The following is a 16,677-nucleotide window of genomic DNA, read 5'->3' as shown; positions in this document are numbered from 1 at the left end:
ATAATAATTTATTGTATTGTATCATATCATATTATATATAAAAATATATTATAAAATGTATTTTATAAATCTAAAAGTATAGTATAGGCCAGTGACGGCGAATCTTTTTTCCCTTGGGGTGCGCACATACGCGAGTGGCCACACTTATAATTCAATGTCTGGGGAGGGCAAAACCACTTCCCCCATCCCACAGAGGCCCTCTGGAGTCTGGAAACGGCCTGTTTCCCAACTTCTGGTGGGCCCAGTAGACTCGTGTTTTGCTTTCCCCAGGCTCCAAAGACTTCCCTGGAGCCGGGGAGGGGGAAAATGTCCTCCCCATTTCCCTGGTGGCTCTCTGGAAGCCAAAAACACTCTTCCAGAGCCTCTGTGTGAGCCAAAAATCAGCTGGCCGGCGCACACATGTGTGTTGGAGCTGAGCTAGGGCAACGGCTCGTGTGCCAGCACATATAGGTCCACATGCCACCTGTGGCACCCGTGCCATAGATTCGCCATTACTGGTATAGGCAGTCCTGACTATTCTGACTGAAATTTAGCCCCAAATTTTTTGTTGCTATGTGAGATAGTTGTTAAGTGAATTTTGTCTCATTTTATCATCGATCTTGCCACAGTTCTTAAAAGAATCACTGCAGTTGTTAATTAGTAACACAGTTGTTAAGTGAATCTGGCTTCCCCTTTGCTTGTCAGAAGATCACAAAATGTGATCAAATGACCCCAGGACATTGCAACCCTCATAAATATGAACCAGTTGCTGAATGTCTGAATTTTGATCATCTAACCTAGGGATGCTGCATTTAGTCATAGAAGTGAAAAATTGTCATAAATCATTTTTTCAATATTGAAACTCTTACTAAATGTTTACAAAATGAGGATAACCTATAATGTGAAATTAAACCACATAAAAATGTTAATTATTTGCAACCTGTGATACATAGTGAAGATTATTTTAAAAATAATTTTAGAACCCAAATCACAAAGATATACTTAAAAAATACTTTAACTAAAGCAATCATAGACTAAGATAATAAAAACCTTTTAGGTTGAGATTTCACATTGGTATTGAATTCAAATAATTTAGTCACGGTGGCAAAAAATGAGCGAAAATATAAGTTTAAAAAAACCAACAAACTTTTGCAGATGGTAGAAAGGAAAGTCAACATTAGTTCAAGGTTTTCCAGGATTGTTTTGTGCTGTTTTGAAGATTTTTTGCATTACAGGGAACAAATTCAGAAGCCATAAGCATAAATTTGTATTGCAATTTTAAGGAGATTGCATAATGACATAAAAGATAGTATAGTTTTTTTATGCCAGACTACAGAGTATAATATATTGTTTCTGATGCTTAATGGCAGGACATGTGATTTATTTTCAAAAGTTTATTAGAATAAAAGGACACTGACAGTGTAGATTGAAACATATATAACTAGTAAAGTGAAGAACTGTAAGAATAGGAACTTCATGAGAAGGTGTATGCATCTCTGGATCATAATTTACTTTATACTAAGTAGTACACTAGTAAAGTGAATTTTAATGTCATGTATTGCTGTACCAAGCACATACATCATTCTACTCCATGTTTCAATGTATATTTGTAGTTAGCATCTAGGATTGTCAATCCTTGGATAATATAATTTAATTGACAATTAACAATTAATTAAATTAACATCTTTGTCACATGCATTCTATGCTTTGCATTAATCAATTAATGGAATAACATTAGTGAGATGTGCTGCATATAAATTTAATAAATACATAAATAAAAGAAAAAATGGTTACTATCATATTGTCTCATGGACTAAGTACTGTACAGTGAATGAATTTAGGGCAGTGTTTGTGAAAGGAAAAATAACTATAAAACATTTAACAATCTTCTCATACTGAAGTTGTTTTATAATGCTCAATTGTTCAATTTTATTCATTCAAGTTAAAACAAACCATCTTTATGTTTCATTAAAATAAACCATATTCTTGGCTTTATACAGCTGTATGATATGATTACTGAGCTTCTAAATTTCTAGTTATTATGCAAATTGAAAAAAATGATCAAAATTATCTACGAGACCGCCTTCTACCGCGCGAATCCCAGCGACCGGTTAGGTCCCTCAGAGTTGGTCTTCTCTGGGTCCCATCGACTAAACAATGCCGTCTGGCGGGACCCAGGGGGAGAGCCTCCTCTGTGGTGGCTCCGACCCTCTGGAATCAGCTCCCCCCGGAAATTAGGACTGCCCCCACCCTCCTTGCCTTTCGTAAACTCCTCAAAACCCATCTCTGTCGTCAAGGTTGGGGGAACTGAGACACTTTCCCCTTACCTATGTAGTTTCTGTGCACAACATGACTGTATGTATGCTTTTATTTACTGGGGTTTCTTTTTTAGATTTTTTATATGTATAATTGCTATTTTAGATTTTAATTATTAGATTTGTTATTATGTATTGTTTTTATCACTGTTGGGAGCCGCCCTGAGTCTACGGAGAGGGGCGGCATACAAATCTAATAATAATAATAGTAGTAATAATAATAATAATAATAATAATAATAATAATAATAATAATAATAGTAATAATAATAAAATTAATTTGAATACAAAATATAATGTTGCTGGCATTAAAGGGGCCAAAATAAAAACCATAATTTGAAAAATTGATTTTCTTGTAAGATTTTAACATGTGGTGAAACCTCATCTCACTGTCTGCTCCCATTTTTTCCAGATTTTTTTTTGGGTGTGCGTGTGTGTGTTTGTGCACGCTCATGCATGTGTCTGTGCTACAATTTTAGGTTGATTGTAGGTAGAATAGGTTATGACCTGTTGTTCAGGAAACGAACTGGTTTTATCTCCAGGGACATCACAATACTAGTGTTACAGTTGGAAACTTGGAACAAGCTGTCTTCAGGATGCTTTGAGGAACTTAGTGTATCTGGTTTATATTTAATGTATTGTTTAGTGTGGAACACAGGGCTTTGTGAATTAATTTTCGGGGTTGGGAGAAAAAGAATTCTTGTTAATTCTTTTTTCCCCCTGTGTAGCATTTATATAGAAAAATATATCTGGGAATTTCAAAGCATCTCTCTGATCCTACATTTATCTCAGGAATGTTGTGTCAGAAATCCAAACTCTCCTCGTATCTCTCCAGCCATAGCTGGAAAATATACAGCAACAGCTACGTGAGCGAAACCTAGCTGAAAGGCTGGCAGGTTGTGGATTTTTGCAAACAAGAAGATGATGTGTGCTTATTCCCATACCCCAAACTCCTCTTTTATCTTACACGGAGATCCAACCAGTTGATTAGTGGGTGCCAGGGATCTATCTTGATAAAAGTTCAAGGCCTGGTCTGTTTTTTTCATTAAGGAAGTAGAGACAGTGAATTGACAGACTATTCACAGTATTTATTTTCTATAGACTTCCAGGGGCAAAAATACTATTTTATTTCATTTTTTAACAGTAGAAATGTTGGAAATTCTCTAAAATCCTGTTGAATAAAATAAACGAAACAAAGTCATCTATGATATAGTTATTAAAAGTACTTAAATATGATCTTACATTTTTCAGTTCTTTAAAAAGAATAGTAGAAATAGTTGTTCTTTGCAGTGATTGTTAAATTTGAAGGCAAACGTTTTCCTATAGTATATGTGGTACTTTGCTCAACAGTAGTAACTGTAAGAGGGACCTTAGAGTCTTAGTGGACAGTCATTTAAATATGAGCCAGCAGTGTGTAGCAGCTGCCAAAAACCCCGACACATTTCTAGGCTTCATTAACAGGGATAGAATAAATATTACGGGTTTCCTCCCTTTTAGGGCATTTGATAAGACCTTCAAGGTCCTCTCCAACTCTGTTATTCTATTCTACTCTACTCTACTCTACTCTACTCTACTCTACTCTACTCTACTCTACTCTATCCTATTTTATTCTAAAAGTAAATATTAATCATATTAAACTTAACATACATCTAAAATTTATAGTCTTTAATCTTAAATTGTTTTAAAAGTGAAAATCAAAGCTCATATTCTATGAATTTATAACCTTATAGGTTTTTGTGTACATTTATGTGCATTTGAAAAATAACAGTTATGGCTTAATTCCTTGGTTTAGGGCTCAGGTGGCTTTTGCTTCCATATTTTAATGTACAGTATAGTTAACATTAGCAGTCACCCTTGTAATAATTTGATGCAAACTCTAACATCCATAGTGAATACCTCTTCATTCATAGTATTCAGAATGTCTAATCAAACCTGGTTTAGTTACAGTAATCAGTTGAACTTAAAATGGGAAGAAATAGGAGTATCTTTTTAATAAATTTATAAGCTGCTGGAAAATGTCTACATTATATATCTGAGTTTGGAGTCAGTATTAATGTGTTTTATTTACAAATGACATATTTTTAATGCTATTAAGGGAATACTTTCTACCACTATTTAACAGTACTGTCAGCAGAATAAATTGATTAAATAAATGTAATGTTGAAGACTTTCAGCTTATAGTTAACACCAGGTAATTAAAAAGAAGCACTGCTTTGGGAGTCCATAATATATATCAACTGTATTCCTTAGCTCATTAACAGGGGTATTGCATGTTTATGGAGCTAACTTGCAATTAAAAGTGTTTTTTATGTATGGTTAACTGGATATTTTAGATGTTTGGAATAAAACATTACTATTTCATTGAAACTGGTTTGCATAATTATTCTTTCTAATATAAATGATGTCTGAAACAAGGACTATATTCAGTTTTGAATATTTCTGAGTATTTAGGTTAGAACACTAATTTTGTAAGTCATTTCTATAGCAACTTATTAATAAAGTTAAAAATATATATTTGTCCAGTTTATTTTAATTTTGAACTTCTGTATAGTAGTCCTCAATATATTTAAACTTTTGTTCAAATGTCTATTTTGTTTTAAGCATATTGATTCTAGTGATTATTTTGCCTAAAACTACTTTTGTGTAGTATTTCATTAGAAATAATGTAAAGGGTAAGATCAGAATGTGTTTCAGATAAATTTGCAGATTTTAAATAACAATTTGTTATCCTTAGAACATATAATAAAATTTTGACAATTATGAGAAAAGAGAAGTAATATATGAATTTCAAACTTGACTACTTTTCTGAAGTCTGAGTTTGTTATATATTTTAAATATATATTTGGCCATTCTCAAGCATTTAAAATATAGTTTGTAACAATATACACCTTTTCTGTCATAGGAGTGTGGTTGTGGCGCCAAAGAAGTCAGTGAGTTCATCTGCAGCTACAATTAACGTGCCTACAAATGCTGTTAGTGTGGTTTCTTCTTTGGATTCTTCCCAAGCTCCAGATGTACCTGGAGGCTCTCCAAGTAAGTGAGAGAACCAGTTGTGCAAAATAAAATAACAAAGCGATATGGTATCTATTTGTAATTCAGCTACTGAGACATCATATACCACTCTACTGAAATTGAAAAATTGACTTTCCTTGGCTAAGAAATACTCAAAAGAAACTTAAGTACTGATCTTTTATCTTTTTAAACATAGAAACATAGAAGGCTGACGGCAGAAAAAGACCTCATGGTCCATCTAGTCTGCTCTTATACTATTTCCTGTATTTTATCTTACAATGGATATATGTTTATCCCAGGCATGTTTAAATTCAGTTACTGTGGATTTACCAACCACGTCTGCTGGAAGTTTGTTCCAATGATCTACTACTCTTTCAGTGAAATAATATTTTCTCACGTTGCTTTTGATCTTTCCCCCAACTAACTTCAGATTGTGTCCCCTTGTTTTTGTGTTCACTTTCCTATTAAAAACACTTCCTTCCTGAACCTTATTTAACCCTTTAACATATTTAAATGTTTCGATCATGTCCCCCCTTTTCCTTCTGTCCTCCAGACTATACAGATTGAGTTCATTAAGTCTTTCCTGATACGTTTTATGCTTAAGACGCTTCCACCATTCTTGTAGCCCATCTTTGGACCCGTTCAATTTTGTCCATATCTTTTTGTAGGTGAGGTCTCCAGAACTGAACACAGTATTCCAAATGTGGTCTCACCAGCGCTCTATATAAGGGGATCGCAATCTCCCTCTTCCTGCTTGTTATACCTCTAACTATGCAGCCAAGCATCCTACTTGCTTTTCCTACTGCCCGACCACACTGCTCACCCATTTTGAGACTGTCAGAAATCACTACCCCTAAATCCTTCTCTTCTGAAGTTTTTGCTAACACAGAACTGCCAATGCAATTTTTTTATTATTATTATAAATTTGGCCCTTAGAATACTTTTACCTAAGTATTATCTCTCCAATTTCAGTTCTGATGTAACTGCGAAGATTGTTATAAGGACTTCAAGTAATAAGATGGAGAACTCTGAGCCTATCCCTCTTCTACATATAAAGAGCTTTTAATATTACACGTAAAGTGAGAATAGGCATTGGTATTCATTTGTGGTCCTGGATCGTCCTTAAATATGTAATATGCAAATATTCTTCCTTGGATTATAACATTCTCCCTTCTACTGTAATTCCATATTTTATAAAAGAAATGCAAAAATGTTAGTAGTTATTTGTGATTGCTTTTTCCTTCATACAATTGTGTCTGATTCTCAGAGAGTGTTTGGACAAGACCCTACAGGTTTTTTTGGCAAGGTTTTTCAGAAATAGTTTACACTGCTTCCTTCCTAGGTCTGCTAGCTAGAGTGATTGGGCCAAGGTTATCCAACTGGCTTTGTGCCTAAGGTGAAAGTAGCATTCACGGTCTCTCAGTTTTTAGATTTGATTCCTTAACATCTGAAGCAAACTAGCTCTGATTACTTGTTCATTGCCAATAAAATTACCTGATACTATAAACAAAGCTGAAATTGAAGTTCATTATATATTGTGTTCTCTACCTTTTTATTTGTATGAAACCTTAGTTTGGAATGATTCTCTAGAGATTATTTTACCTGCCCATTGTTATCCTTATGCAATCAATTAAATACCTTCATTCAATTATTTTAGATGATGTTTACACAGATTTGAAATAGGAAATAATCCTGCAGTTTAGGATAGCTCCCATAGTGGACAAGATTTATGTTTTAGTGCAGGGTAGACAAAGTTGGCTCTCCCATGGCATGTGGACTTCAACTCCCAGAATTCCTGAGCTAGCATGATTGGCTCAGGAATTCTGGGAAAGTCCACAAGTCATAGAAGAACCAACTTTGCTTACCCCTATTTCAGACCTAGAGAGCATCAGGTAACTATTGTAAAATAAAGTTAAGATAATATGTATCTCAAAATAAACTAAGAAAAAGTAAATTAATTCAGTCTTGTATTTTAAAATAGCAACAAATAACTTGAGATTTACTTTTAAAAACTGTTTTCTATGTTAGGCAACAATATTATTATGCAAAATATTTCTTTAGCCAATTACTGTACACATTCCTTTTAAAAAGAAATTATTTGTTACTAAAGAAAGGAGAACTATAATCTGTCTCATGCCTGTTACTTTGACATTAAATTAGTAGTTAGTTGACACCTTAGTTGCATATCATATACATTCAGATATGCAAGTGCTTTGGGAACAACAGAGATATTACAAGTGAAACTCGAAAAATTAGAATATCGTGCAAAAGTTCATTTATTTCAGTAATGGAACTTAAAAGGTGAAACATAATATATGAGAGAGACTCATTATATGCTAGGCAAGATAGTTCAAGCTGTGATTTGTCATAATTGTGATGATTATGGGGTACAGCTCATGAAAACCCCAAATCCACCATCTCATGGAAGGGAGCCTCGGGAATCCCAGCAGTGCAAAAACGGGTGCTTTGCTGGCAACGGAAGTCCGGAGGCGGGGCATCCCAGCGGCGGCGGTGGGTTTTTAAGATGAAAATAGTTTGTAAGAAGAGACAAAAAAATCTTAAACCCCGGGTTTGTATCTCGAATAGTTTGTATGATGAGGCGTTTGTAAGATGAGGTATCGCTATATTACGTTTCACCTTTTAAGTTGCATTATTGAAATAAATGAACTTTTGCATGATATTCTAATTTTCCCAGTTTCACCTGTATTTGTTTAGACCCTTGGGGACCTTGAATAAACAATAAGCTTCCACTAGAAGGGTGCTAGACAGATGATCTATTTTCATTTCCTTTTATGTCCTTACATATGTCTGTAAAACTGTCAATTTGAGGGAGCCAGTTTATCAGTGAAAGGATAAGAGAGATAAGCCACTTGGGTTCCACTTGTTTGAAGTAGCTACCACAGTTACTTACATGTCTGCTTTGGAAGAAAACATGCTCTTGAAAGATCTCACTTCTCTTAAATGAATAAAAGCCGTTTTAGAATGAAAACTGAGCTGGAAGTACATTTAGTACATTTATCTAAATAAGATTTATATGATGTAGTGCGTTGGAAACACTAGCAGAGCAATGCCTAACTGGCATTTTTGTGCTTTCACAATCTTTAATATATTCTTTGAGACTACTATTTTTTATCAGTGCTGAAGTTATAAGCCTTGAATGGTATTTTAATCTGTTGAGCCACTTGGATGTTTTTACCCTAAAAGATACAGTCTGAAATAGAATACCCTACGAGACTAGACTTTCAATCCTGGGCCTAGAAAGTGTAGAACTAAGACACCTTAAACAAGATCTAAGTATTGCCCACAAGATCATATGCTGCAACGTCCTGCCTGTCGGCGACTACTTCAGCTTCAACCACAACAACACAAGAGCACACAACAGATTTAAACTTAATATTAACCACTCCAAACTTGACTGTAAAAAATATGACTTCAGTAACCGAGTTGTCGAAGCGTAGAACTCATTACCGGACTCCATAGTGTCATCCCCAAACCCCCAACACTTTACCCTTAGATTATCTACGGTTGACCTATCCAGATTCCTAAGAGTTCAGTAAGGGGCGAATACAAGTGCACTAGAGTGCCTTCCGTCCCCTGTCCTATTGCTCTCCTATATCTCCTATACCGTTCTTCTATTCCTATATGTCTTCTTCTATTCTTTCATTGATATGTTCTATTACTATATCTTCTTTTCTATTATTTCTTAGATATATTTTACTATGAGTATCTCCTCTATAACCTTCATCATGTATTTTATTACGTGTATATAGATATATACCCATTAAAACCCTCATTGTGTATTGGACAAAATAAATAAATAAATAAATAAATAAATAAATAAATAAATAAATATCTAAATGTGCTAAGAAATTGGTTGGATTTATTTAACACTGTTTCACATACTGCATATAGAAAATGAAAAGTTTGGGGTTCAATTTAATGTGTGGCATTTTGTATATATTTAGCTTTAGGTTTTATCTTCTTCAAATTAAGTTGCACAGTTGTTTTAAACCTATCAACTGACCAAGTAATTTTTTAAACGTACAAAATGTACACTTTTTTCCCCTGACTAGTTAATTAAGTTTGGAGTGGAACCGCTATATGGAATTGCTTCTTCTTTCTAAGGCAGGCATTAGCCTGAACAGATGTGCTGCACTGCTATTTACATTCTACTGATTCTAGCAGTATGGAAAATGTGATTTGAAGTAGCTTGTGCTGCAATAAAACTTCATTTTATCTGGGCCGCAAGCCAAGTTTTTCATCATAAACCAAGCTCTTCAGTTAGTTAATGGTAACCAAAAACTCTGTTGCTGACTCTGAATGTCCAACATCAGGAGCTGATATCTCGAATAACTTAATATTGTCCTGTTAGATTTATAACTTGCCACATCCCGAAGGATCAGAGTTAGTAGCAACTTAAAAAGAACATTTATTATAACAGATTTTTAGCTTGCATGCTTACTTTTTTTTTTTGCTCCTGATCGTTATGATAGTTATAAGTTTATTTTTTTTAATTATTAAGTATTATGGAAGAAAGTGATGATTCTCTCCCTCCCTCCCTCCTTCTCTCTCTCTCTCTCACACACACACACAGATACAGAAGTATCTTACTTTCTGTTATTTTTATCATACATTCTGTATTACAATTTACAATTGCAAATTTCTTATGATGCAGAATATCATAAGTAACAATATACCATAGAGGTTTCCATGCAGATATTCGTTTTCAAAATAATTTAAAAAACAAACACAGTAGTTAATGAAAAAAAATATGGAAAATGCATGTTTAAATCCAAACTTCTTATATAATATGAATCTGATATTCAAAATTTTTGGAACACAATCTAATATCATATCTTTACTTTTTTAAAGATTCTGTTAATATAACCTTACAATAAAATATAATTATTTATTTATTTATTAGATTTGTATGCCGCCCCTCTCTGTAGACTCGGGGCAGCTCACAGCAATAACAAAACAATGAATGACAAATCTAATATTTAAGTAACTAAAAACCCCTTATTAAAAAAGGAAAGCATACACACAAACATACCATTCATAAATTGTATAGACCTGGGGGGAAGGGGATATCTCAATTCCCCCCTGCCTGATGACAGAGGTGGGTTTTAAGGAGCTTGCGAAAGGCAAGGAGAGTGGGGGCAATTCTGATCTCCGGGGGGGGGGGGAGCTGGTTCCAGAGGGTCGGGGCCACCACAGAGAAGCCTCTTCTCCTGGGTCCTGCCAAACGACATTGTTTAGTCGACGGGACCCGGCACACATGAGCACACATGAGCATGTTTCCTGTATGGACAACCATGCAAGACTGATACTGTCTTGCAAATCTGAAAATGCATTTCTCCCAGTTGCCTTTAGAGCCCTAGGGAGGATCCATTTTGACATATCTGTCACTCCCATCTTCCATCTCCCATTCCTATTCCCATTACCAGAAAACTATCCGGACCTGGGATTTTATATAATTTTATTGATCTAATGGTATGCATTATTTCTTATAGAGATAATGTTTCAGCTAAGTACATTTTTGATCTTGAATCATATGAAGGTTTTTTAAAAAGTAAAATCTTTGTTTATTTTTCTGAGAAGGAGTAGAGAGGATGGTTGTACAATAGCTTTAGAGCAGTGTTTTTCAACCAGTGTGCCGTGGCACACTAGTGTGCCGCGAGACATGGTCAGGTGTGCTGCGAAGCTCAGCAAGAGAGAGAAAGAGAGAGAAAGAGAGAGAGAGAAAGAAAGAAAGAAAGAAAGAGAGAGATAGAGAAAGAGAGATAGAGAGAGAAAGAGAAAGAGAGAGAAAGAAAGCAAGAGAGAGAGAAAGAAAGCAAGAGAGAGAGAGTAAGAGAAGGAGGGAAGGCGAGAGAGAGAAAGAGAGCAAAAAGAGGAAGGAAGGAAGAGAGAACGAAAGAGGGATGGAGGGAGGAAGGAAGGAAGAGAGAAAGAGGGAGAAAAATAGAGTGAAAGAGAGGAAGAGAGAGATAAATTTTTTGTTCAAACTTTTTTTTAGCCCCCCCCTCCCCCGGTTCAATGTGCCCCATGATTTTGTATATGTAAAAAATGTGCCGTAGCTCAAAAAAGGTTGAAAATCACTGCTTTAGAGAACCTTAGAGGAAGTGAATTAACAGGATGTTTTTCAGTCTGGTTTCAGACCCAGATATGTGATAGAAACAGTATTGGTCACATTTTTTAATGACCTCTGGCATTAGCAGGACGGTGATCCTCACCCATGACTCCCATCCTCTTGGTTTTTAGCTTTGGTTTAATTCTTCTGATTTTAATTAATTTGTGTTACCTTTTTCCAGAAATTAAACTTTGTTTGCACTCTTTCTTCTGTGTTACCTGTTAAAGAAGAAAGCAAAAAGTGAGAAAGAAATTGAGACTTTAGGACTTGCATCTGTATCTCAGTCACAGTTGTTTATTAAAAACAAAAAGCCTGTAAAATTACTTAGATTGCACTTTCTATAAGGGACTGTTAAAAAAAATCTCCATAATGTAGGGAATAATTGATATTGTATTAATCAGGCATGAGAAAATTGACAAAATGAATATCTTTTAATAGCCAGAATTGATGTGCATTTGTGTTTTGAACTTTTAATTTAATAATTTCACCTACTGTATTCATTATATCTATTTTACTGTAGAAAGAGAACATATAACAGGTACAGTATGCTTGTTAGTTCTCTGAAAATACCAGTTTTATAAATGGGTCTGAGTTGGATTTAATTCTTTCTTCAAATGTTCATTGTGCAGCTCTCTTTTTAAAAAAAGTATTTATTCCAGTTAGAGATGTCATATAATACAAATAATTTGTAAATAGATAACAAATCAATCAGAACTATCTGGGTTAATAAATGTTAAATGTTAATAATTATTATAAAAACTATAACATTAACATACTCTGATGCTAAGGAGTTGGACATTCTACTCCCCCTCCCCACCTGAAAAGAACTCTGGTCCAACTGCCAGTTGCCTTATATTAACACGCTCTAATGCTACCCCTTTGTTAAACTGAGCATGGGTATGGCCAGCATGTGACTCATCTGGCCTGCAGGCTGGGAGTTTAGACATTCTACACCCCTTCTCCACCCGAAAATAATTTTGTTCCAACTGCCAGTTGCATTATATTAACATGCTCTGATGCCGAAGAGTTACATATTCTACATAAAGTTTCAAATGTCAATGTATCAAGCCCGATGATAACTACTCATTAATTTTCAAGCTTTAACTGTCAATTTATCAAGCCTGTTCATATAGTTTCATAGCGAAACACGGATTCCATCTACTAGTAGTTAATGAACACTTTTTATATCCTATAAGTATATATTGTACAAGAATGGGGGTACTCTATAGTTCCAGGGTTCAATAGAATTGCACAACTGTATTTTAAGCTATAGCAGCTTCTCATTATCTTTATATCATACTATCTTTCATTAACCAGATTTCGGCAAATATGAACACTGTTTCTTATAAGAGGGCAAGTTTTAAAGAGTAGAGACACACTGTTAATATAAAGCATACATATCTTAATCAATGTAGAGAAAGAAAAACAACCGAGCTTTTTATTCTTTCTTTCCCATGTCTGAAAATGTTAAAGACAAGTTTTAATTGATGTCCTTTGGTAATGAGCTTTCCCAAAACCAATGCAGGGAATAATTTGAATGTTATTCAGATATTTAAGGGCTTGAGCTTTCTTTTTCCAAGATTCCAAGAACAATATGAATATAGTATACTGCTGATAAGAGTGCTAGTTAGTATCTACTGAATTATATGTGAATTACTTTGTATACTTACAAATTGATATTTTATTTATTTATTTTGTCCAATACACAATGAGGGTTTTTGTGGGTATATATCTATATACACATAGTAAAATACATGATGAAGGTTATAGAGGAGATACTCATAGTAAAATATATCTAAGAAATAATAGAAAAGAAGATATAGTAATAGAACATATCAATGAAAGAATAGAAGAAGAGATATAGGAATAGAAGAAAGGGATAGGAGATATAGGAGAGCAATAGGACAGGGGACGGAAGGCACTCTAGTGCACTTGTACTCGCCCCTTACTGACCTCTTAGGAATCTGGATAGGTCAACCGTAGATAATCTAAGGGTAAAGTGTTGGGGGTTTGGGGATGACACTATGGAGTCCGGTAATGAGTTCCACGCTTCGACAACTCGGTTACTGAAGTCATATTTTTTACAGTCAAGTTTGGAGCGGTTAATATTAAGTTTAAATCTGTTTTGTGCTCTTGTGTTGTTGTGGTTGAAGCTGAAGTAGTCGCCGACAGGCAGGAAGTTGCAGCATATGATCTTGTGGGCAATACTTAGATCTTGTTTAAGGCGTCTTAGTTCTAAACTTTCTAGGCCCAGGATTGAAAGTCTAGTCTCATAGGGTATTCTATTTCGAGTGGAGGAGTGAAGAGTGGTCTAATACATGGCAACTCCAAATCTCAACTAGCAAATGCTCTGTCCTACACATTGGGAAGAAGAATCTGAACTCCAAATACGAACTGAATAATCAAATTATCACAGATAATCCCCACTCGGTTAAAGACCTTGGTATACTAATAACAAAAGATTTAAGTGCCAAAGCCCACTGCAACAATATAGCCAAGAAGGCTTCAAGAGTTGTAAACCTAATCCTACGTAGCTTCTGCTCTGACAATCTCACACTACTTACCAGAGCTTACAAAACTTTTGCCAGACCCATCCTTGAATACAGCTCATCTGTTTGGAACCCATATCGCATCTCAGACATTAACACCCTTGAAAATGTCCAAATCTAGTATTATAAAGCTATAGAAGTAGAATAAATTGCATAAAAATAGAAGTGTGAAAAGAAACCTTTAATGTCCCACGTATAAATGTTTTGGCAGCTGGTAAATATAAATGCAAGTGTCCACTAGCTCTGTCTACTTCATATGTGAATAGAGTTAGGATTAATTTTTCAGTGAGTGACATTTTTAACTGACATTTTCAGTTAAAAAGTTCAAAGACAGTGGCCCTAGTAAAAATCTTGGAGCCAAAGTGAACTGCTACCAGGGAAAGTGGAAAGTACTGATTAAAGATAGTTTTATATATTTACAGCTATTTGAACTCTTAAAAATCTCTTTGGCAGGCAATGGATCATCAGATTCAAGATTACCATCTGTTCCTACACTTTCTTCTGTGCCTGAGGATTCTGCTTCAAACATGAGGTAACTTTTAAGTTTCTTCCATCTGGCTATATCGTATTCCAATTTATTTAAGTAATATGGAATCCAGTCTACACTGCTGACTGGATTGTGCTGTATCATTTGAGACCTATAGGAAGTTTTGGATTTTTATCACTGCTATTTCCGTTGAAATAGTAATTAAACTCAGTGTGTTGACTTTTATTGATGCATTTTGTACTTTTAGAGATTGTTTTCTCCTTAGAGCAGTGTTTCCCAACTTGAAGATATCTGGACTTCAATTCCCAGAGCTCCCCAGCCAGCGAATGCTGCCTGGGGAATTCTGGGAGTTGAAGTCCAAAGAGCTTCAAGTTGCCACGGTTGGGAAACACTGCCTTAGAGAATATTTGCTCCTTAAATTGTGTTTCTAATTGAACTTGTACATCTCTTAGTATTTCAGAGAGACTTGAGCATGCTTTGGAAAAAGCTGCCCCTCTTTTGAGGGAGATATTTGTGGACTTTGCTCCTTTTCTTTCACGTACCCTCTTGGGTAGTCATGGTCAAGAGCTATTGATAGAAGGTACAAGTAAGTTTCCAATTTTTATGCTTTTTTATAGGTTAAGAACTGTAATATTTTCAATAAGTGTTTGACATTGGAAGCTAATTTAAAATGGTTATTTATATTGAATAAATTATTGAAATCATATTAATAGATGAGTATTGCTGTCAAACTATTTTGTGTTTATTTTAGCATATTTATTTATTTATTTATTTATTGATTGATTGATTGATTGATTGATTGATTGGATTTATATGCCGCCCCTCTCCGAAGACTCGGGTCGGCTAACAGCAATCATAAAACAGCGTACAGTAATAATCCAATACTAAAAGCGATTAAAAACCCATTAATATAAAAAACCAAACATACATACAGACATACCATGCATAAAATTGTAAAGGCCCGGGGGAAAGGGAATCTCAATTCCCCCATGCCTGGTGGCAGAGGTGAGTTTTAAGTAGCTTATGAAAGGCAAGGAGGGTGGGGACAATTCTAATCTCTGGGGGGAGTTGGTTCCAGAGGGCTGGGGCCGCCACAAAGAAGGCTCTTCCCCTGGGTCCCACCAAGTGGCATTGTTTAGTTGACGGGACCCGGAGAAGATCCACTCTGTGGGATCTAACTGGTTGCTGGGATTCGTGCAGCAGAAGGCGGTCCCTGAGATAATATATATGGGGTGACTGTACTTAGCTATACCATCATATTCTAGTCAATATTTATTATTATTTTACATATTGCTTAACATACCTCCTGTTCATCTATCCTTTTTACCTATCTTTATAACCAACTACATTCTTTTTCTTTATTTTCCATTAGAATATCATTCAGTTCCATGCAAGTGTTTCTGAGTTAAGAATATACAATTTATGGACAACTGATATGTAACAATGGACTGCCTCTAAAAACATCAGACAGAATTCTCGTTCTTGAAGCCAAAAATTGCTGAAGCTGCGCAGTGTTTTTCATGAAATGCTGAATGTGAATTTTTAATATACAATCTGTTTTCAGTAATTCATAAAAACACTGTATGGCTTCAGTAGTTTGTTGGCTTTGGTAAAGACAACACTGCTCACCATTTTTATTACTTTGTTTATTCATAACATATATTTCTCCATACTGGGTGGAGCTATCATCCATGATGGGTTGGTCTCATCCATCAGCCAATGAGGACCGAGTCTGTTATAAAAAAAAACCCGCCTCTGTCTCTAAGGCCCACTTTTGACTCAGTCCTCAGACTGCCAGGACATGTGGTCAAGTTCTTATCTTGGCTTATAGCTTCACTCCTCAGTTTGACAAACGTTCCTTCATCTGATCATCTCACCATGGGGTTTTCTCCCCTGGGTGTTCTTCTGCAATAGTTTAATACAGTAGTCCCTCACCTATCGCTGGTGTTACGTTCCAGACCTGGCCGCGATAGGTGAAATCCGCGATGGGGAATTTATCAACTGATAGTACTTATTTAAGTATTTATATTGTAATTGTTTGGTAAGTTTTCATTGTTTTAAGTGTTTATAAACCCTTCCCACACAGTATTTATTTTAGATACAGTATTTAAATACAGTATTTACAATTTTATATATATATTTTTTTGAAAAACCTGCCGATCGAGTTCGGCGGGCTGTTTAAATCTGCCGATCGACTTCCTCA

The 16,677-nt window shown here is 35.2% G+C and overlaps 1 protein-coding gene across 6 annotated transcripts in view; it reads left to right on the top strand.

Moving 5' to 3' along the window:
- The window catches only part of LRBA (LPS responsive beige-like anchor protein), a 453,900-nt gene that overhangs the window by 105,016 nt on the left and 332,207 nt on the right, over positions 1-16,677 (top strand). For 4 of the 6 annotated variants that reach the window (XM_070757810.1, XM_070757809.1, XM_070757808.1 and 1 more), the window contains 3 exons: positions 5,196-5,326; positions 14,441-14,519; positions 14,927-15,060. In XM_070757810.1, the coding sequence (XP_070613911.1) occupies positions 5,196-5,326; positions 14,441-14,519; positions 14,927-15,060 (344 nt within the window). The remainder of the gene's footprint in view (positions 1-5,195; positions 5,327-14,440; positions 14,520-14,926; positions 15,061-16,677) is intronic. The other 2 variants (XM_070757811.1, XM_070757807.1) reach the window with 1 other exon arrangement.

This window comes from Erythrolamprus reginae, chromosome 7, assembly GCF_031021105.1.
Source record: "Erythrolamprus reginae isolate rEryReg1 chromosome 7, rEryReg1.hap1, whole genome shotgun sequence".
In the NCBI taxonomy this organism is placed as follows: domain Eukaryota; kingdom Metazoa; phylum Chordata; class Lepidosauria; order Squamata; family Dipsadidae; genus Erythrolamprus; species Erythrolamprus reginae.
This window is presented reverse-complemented; position numbering and strand designations above follow the sequence as displayed.